Raw genomic sequence first — 5,066 nt, forward strand, 5'->3', positions numbered from 1 at the left:
GACTGAAAGAAAAGAGTCTTTTATGTGAAGATGAAGAAAAAAACAAGACAGAGAGAGGGTGTGTATGTGTGAAAGAAGAAGAAAGACAGAAAGAAAGAATCTTCGAAAAGGAGAGGAAATGAATGAACGAAGAGATGAAGGAAAAAGTCTACAAGTATGAAAAAGACAGTTTATGTGCATGTGTCTATATGTGTATGCTCTCCTCTCGTCTTTCTATCGAAATGCTTCTCTCGATCATCGATAACACTTGGGAGAAAAAGAAAAAGAACACGAAAAAGATCCCTTTTCTTCATCTCCTCCTTCCTCCTCCTCCTCTTCCTTTTCTGTCGAGTTTCTCTCTACTCTCCTTCTTCTTCTTCTTTATCGAGTATGAACGAGTCTTCCTTCCTTTCTTTCTTCCTCACTCTTTCTTTCTTTCTTTCAGCGGGGTGGCGGGGTGTCTTTAGCTCTATTTCTTTTCTCCTTCTATTTCAAGATATTTTGGGGGCGGGTCTCTTTGGCTTTTTCTGTCGTTGGAGTCTTTCCCTCGAGAGCATCGGACGCTTCGATTTTCGACAATCGATTTGCTGAGAGATCCATGACTGTAGCTCGAAAACTTGGTTCTCTCGGTAAGAAGAAAGTAAAGACTTTTTCTTTAGACCAGAAGAAGAAAAAGAAGAAGATGAGAATGAAGAAGAAAGCTTCTTTTCTTTTCCCTCTTCTTTCATGCTTTCGAGATGTTTCTTCTCTGAGTTGGGTCGATGGGAGAATCGATTGTCTCCAAGCATCGAGTCCTTCAAGAAACATCGAAGTATACGTCGATTCGAGGAATCTAAGCGAATCAAAGAAAACAAGAAAAAGAAGAAGACGAAGAAAGCAGATATGAAAGAACTCCGCAGGAATCGAACGTAGGAGCTCGATACATCAGTCATGTGTAGAGTTCGTTCTTCTATCCTACAGTCTTTCTCTTTCTCTTTCTCTCTCTCTCTCTCTCTCTCTCTCTCTCTCTTTCTCTTTCTCAAAACACATATATGTAGCTCTATACCGCGAGAGAAAGAAAGAGGAAAAGACAGACGGAATCTTTTGTATTTCAGACCCAGGAATGTCAAATAAGAAATCTATCTCTACACATGACATACCTACTAGATACACATCACCCCTGGCTACATGCCGTTTCATATAGACATATAGACATATATATAAATACATGCATACATAGCAGAGATACATATAAAGAAGTATAGATCCTTTTCTAAGAAGATAGTCGTATACACACATATAGAGAGAATGAATATAGAAAAGTAGTAGGAAATAGATCCAAGAAGGCGACTCGAAGATAGATAGGTAGATTAAAGATGGATAGATAGATCAAAGATAGATAGATAGATAGGCAGACGTGAATAGGGGGTAGGTCGGTATCTTCTTACCTTTCCAGAAGAAAGAAGAAGACGAAGAAGAGGAAGAAGAAGACGAGGAGGAGGAGGAAGACTTTATGTTGTCTGAGAAGTCTCGGTTTTTCCTGCTCTTTGCATTCCCCGTCACGGGAGAGATGCATCCTTCATCGTGTTGTTCTTTTTCTTTTGATTTCTCTTTGCTGAAACTCTTCTCCTTTTTCTCCATTTTAGACGTCTCCGCAGTCTTCTCTATTTTCTCTTCTTCTTCTTCATCGGTGGACCCAAGAGCAGAGGTAAAGCGTTCGACGTCTTCGTTTATTTGATGGTCGCCTTCTTCTTCCTCTTCCTCTTCTCTGGAGAGAGGAGAATAGAAATTCTCTCCTCCTTTCCTTTCGTCTTCTTCTTCTAGAATGAGACTAGGGAGAGTGTATGTACCCTTCAAGATAGGAACACCTGCTGCTTTATCTCTTCTCTTCTTCTTCATCTTTTTGGACATTTTCTTTATGCCCTTCTCATTCTCTTGTAAGGTCAGCTTCTTCACTTTCTTTCCCTTCAAACTTCTCTCGATTTCTCCCATCGTTTCGTCCTTTCTTTCTCACTCTTTCTCTCATTCGCTAGGTGAAGAAAGACAAGAGAGCATAAGACTGGATCTAAAGTCTGCGATAGAAGACGAAGGAGGAGAAAGAGCCTCTCTCTTCAAGAATGAATGGAAAAAAAATCCCCAAAAAGTGGACTGCCGAAACACTTGCTTCTTCTTCCTCTCCTTTCTTTCTTTCTTCCTCTCCTTTCTTTCTTTCTTTCTTCCTCTCCTTCTTTCTTTCTCTCTTCCTACTATAATTTAAGCCGAAGGAATCCTCAGACTTTCTCCAGTTCTTTCGAGAGAAGGGAGAACTGGTAAAGATGAAGAAAAGAAAAGAAAAACGGAGAAAGACGCTCCCTGTGAGGAGACTGGAGAGTCAAAGAAAGACAGGACAGAGAGAGAAAGACAGAAGAAAAGAAGGAAGAAGAAAAGAGGAAAAGAAAAAAGAGGATAGCACGAGGAAGAGAGAAGAAGAAAGAAAGGAGAGAGACACGAGAGTTGGGTCTTTACAGTCACGAAGAGGATGATCGATCTATCTTCTTCCGCGGGAGAACAAGATGACGGGACAGAAGGTCTACAGTGAAGAAGAAAGAAGAAAAGCAAAGAGGAGAAGAAATCTACCAAAAGAGTAGAAAGAAGCTGACGGAGACTTTACGTGAATCTTTCTCAGTCGAATGTGAAGCTTAGGATTTTTTTTTTTTCGATAGGAAAATCTGAAGAAAGGAAGGGCATCCGTGGTCCATCATTGCATGCGTGCATGCGCCCGTGCACGCATGCGAGAAGAAATTAGCTCGGGTGTATGTACAGACTAGAGCTCCCGCCGATCGAACTGTGGATACTTACGTGGAAAGAAAGACATTTTTCCCTCTTTTTTCCATGCGAGTTAAATCAGTACATGAAGCTTCGAATTTGTCCGACCCCGCGAGAAATGAAGAATCTTTATTCTTCCGAAGATCGAATTCGGTTTACATCGACTTTACGGGGTGTACGTACACCACATAGAAGTAACTCCTCTAACTGCTATTAAAAAGCTACCAAAGCGAATGTGCTTTGGAGAGGACAGGCAAACTGAGACAGGTGTCCGAGCTTCTCTCAACTCCCTGATTGAATGAAGAAAAATAAACTACTTCTCTCCAGTGTGAGAATGTAACGAGCCAAGAAAGAAAAGAAAAGAAGAAACAATGTCTTCCCAGACTTCTCTACAGATAGAACATGTACACATACGTATGGACATAGAGAGATAGATCTCCAAACAGAGAGAGAGATAGTTAACTATATAGCAAGATAAATAGATAGAATGATAGATAGATCCCTGGGGGTAAATAGTGAAGCTAGGCTTTGATGGGTTTAAAGTAGAAAGGAGGGAAGGATTTAAAAAAGGTCTTTTGATAGGCCCAACTTCTTATCTTATCTTCTTATCAACGAGGGGCAACAGGAAGCCTTCATTCAATCATTCACTCCATATCTCTCGCTTTCGTCATTGGCGTACCCATTCTATCGGCCCGTCATGTCTACACGGATATTTATGATCTACACGGATATTTATGATCTTCTTCACCTATCGAACAGACCACAGGAAATCCTTTTTTCGTCTTTTCTTGTCTCTTGTGGAGTAGAAGTAAGACATATCCCTAGCACTCTTCCATGGTCTGTGTATACTTTTCCTATTCTAAGGTCTCTTTTCTTCTTCTTGCCTCTGGGATTTACCGTAGGTGCGAGTGCATGCAGTGATATCAAAGCGATGACTTCGAAAATTCTTTCCCCTCTCTCTCTCTCTAGCACACACACATATACCAACGACACCTCCTCGTCTAACTCTGTCTCTCATTATCTATCTATGTATCTCTAACCTATATAGACCTACATATATATATATATATCACCTAGAGGATATCTACATGTATCCATCATCTACTTTTACTTCCTCTATTTGAATTTATGAACAACTACGTATCTATCTTGAAGGAAATTCATCCCCAGAACCTCGTGTTTCTCATCGGTCGTGTATCCCCCCCCGTACAGAGGACAGACATCAAAGTAGACACACAGCTAGCCAGCTAACTGGGGATTGACTGGTTCATTTGTATTGAGATGTCGATGTGAATACAGCTGCTTTGAACTGAAGTGACAGGTGTTGCCATGAAGAAAATTTAGTCTACTTCTCTTCTTCAATGTGAAAATGAATGAATGAATAAAGGAAATCGCTCTACCGTTACCATGACCTTCACGAGGAGTGTACATACACCCTAGCTTAGCCCAATGCAGTAGTAGCCTACGACCGACCATTCTTCTTCCTCTCCTTCTTTTCTTTCATGCCTCTCTACAACACCTCCCCGCCTCCTTTCCTTTCTCTCACTCGATAAAACTCTCGATAGGAGAGAGACAGAAGGAGAACAAACTGCTCGAGGTGGGGGGTCCTACTATGTCTCTCCTCCCCGAGCCGTCTCTTTTGTATGAAGGAGACAAGAAAGAGACAGGAAGGAGAAGAAGAAGAACGACAAAAGCAGATTTCTCTCAAGTGGTATCTTCAAGACAAGTGAGTTTTCTTTCTTTCTTTAGAGAAAGAGAGAGAAAGAGAGAGACAGAGTGTAATTTTATCTATCTGTTCCTCTCAGCACACAAAAATGAGACACCTCACAAAGATAAAAAAGAAACAAGCTCCTCCTCCTCCTTCTCTTCTTCTTTTTCTTGTCCTTTCTTTCTTTCTTCTTTGTGTTTCTTTGTGGTTTAATTCATGAAACGTCGTCTTTCTCTCCTCTCCATCTCTCTCAAGAAAACGAAGAAAGAAAGAAAGAGAGACAGAGAGAAAGAAAGAAAAGCCATTACATCTCCCTTTCATTTAGGAATGAAGAAAGTATGCTAACAGGTGCTGAACTGTACATAACCCCTCCATTGAGAAAACACGACTGCTTCGCTCTCTCCCTCTCAGATAGGTAGATAGATTAAAGATAGATAGACAGATAGATAAAGATAGATAGATAGACAGACAGATAGATAGATAAAGATAGATAGATAGATAGATAGACAGACAGATAGATAAAGATAGATATACAGATAGATAAAGATAGATAGACAGATAGATAAAGATAGATAGACAGATAGATAGATAAAGA

At 40.4% G+C, this 5,066-nt stretch overlaps 2 protein-coding genes across 2 annotated transcripts; both read right to left on the reverse strand.

Annotated features, from left to right (window-relative positions):
- Window positions 1–2,962, reverse strand: CSUI_006691 (uncharacterized protein). The gene is made up of 2 exons (XM_068066844.1): window positions 1,407–2,962; window positions 1–811 (listed from the first exon to the last, which is right to left on the reverse strand). Exons 1-2 carry the CDS (start codon window positions 1,948–1,950, stop codon window positions 471–473), a joined length of 885 nt encoding a protein of 294 aa, XP_067921180.1. The 5' UTR covers window positions 1,951–2,962; the 3' UTR covers window positions 1–470.
- Window positions 2,963–4,445: 1,483 nt separating this feature from the next.
- Window positions 4,446–5,066, reverse strand: CSUI_006692 (uncharacterized protein; the record flags this gene model as incomplete). Its single annotated transcript, XM_068066845.1, has 1 exon — window positions 4,446–5,066. A coding segment is annotated over one exon (274 nt), but the record flags the coding sequence as incomplete, so codon positions are not given.

The sequence above is a fragment of the Cystoisospora suis genome (assembly GCF_002600585.1).
Source record: "Cystoisospora suis strain Wien I chromosome Unknown contig_3430, whole genome shotgun sequence".
In the NCBI taxonomy this organism is placed as follows: Eukaryota; Apicomplexa; class Conoidasida; order Eucoccidiorida; family Sarcocystidae; genus Cystoisospora; species Cystoisospora suis.

What these genes read in the sequence shown, in the direction of transcription:
- CSUI_006691 (XM_068066844.1), bottom strand. Translation starts at nt 1,950, where the DNA reads ATGGGAGAAATCGAGAGAAGTTTGAAGGGAAAGAAAGTGAAGAAGCTG. An exon ending in TTCTTCTTTCTTCTGGAAAG is followed by an intron (nt 812 to 1,406) that starts GTAAGAAGATAC and finishes TGATTCGCTTAG; the next exon opens with ATTCCTCGAATCGACGTATA.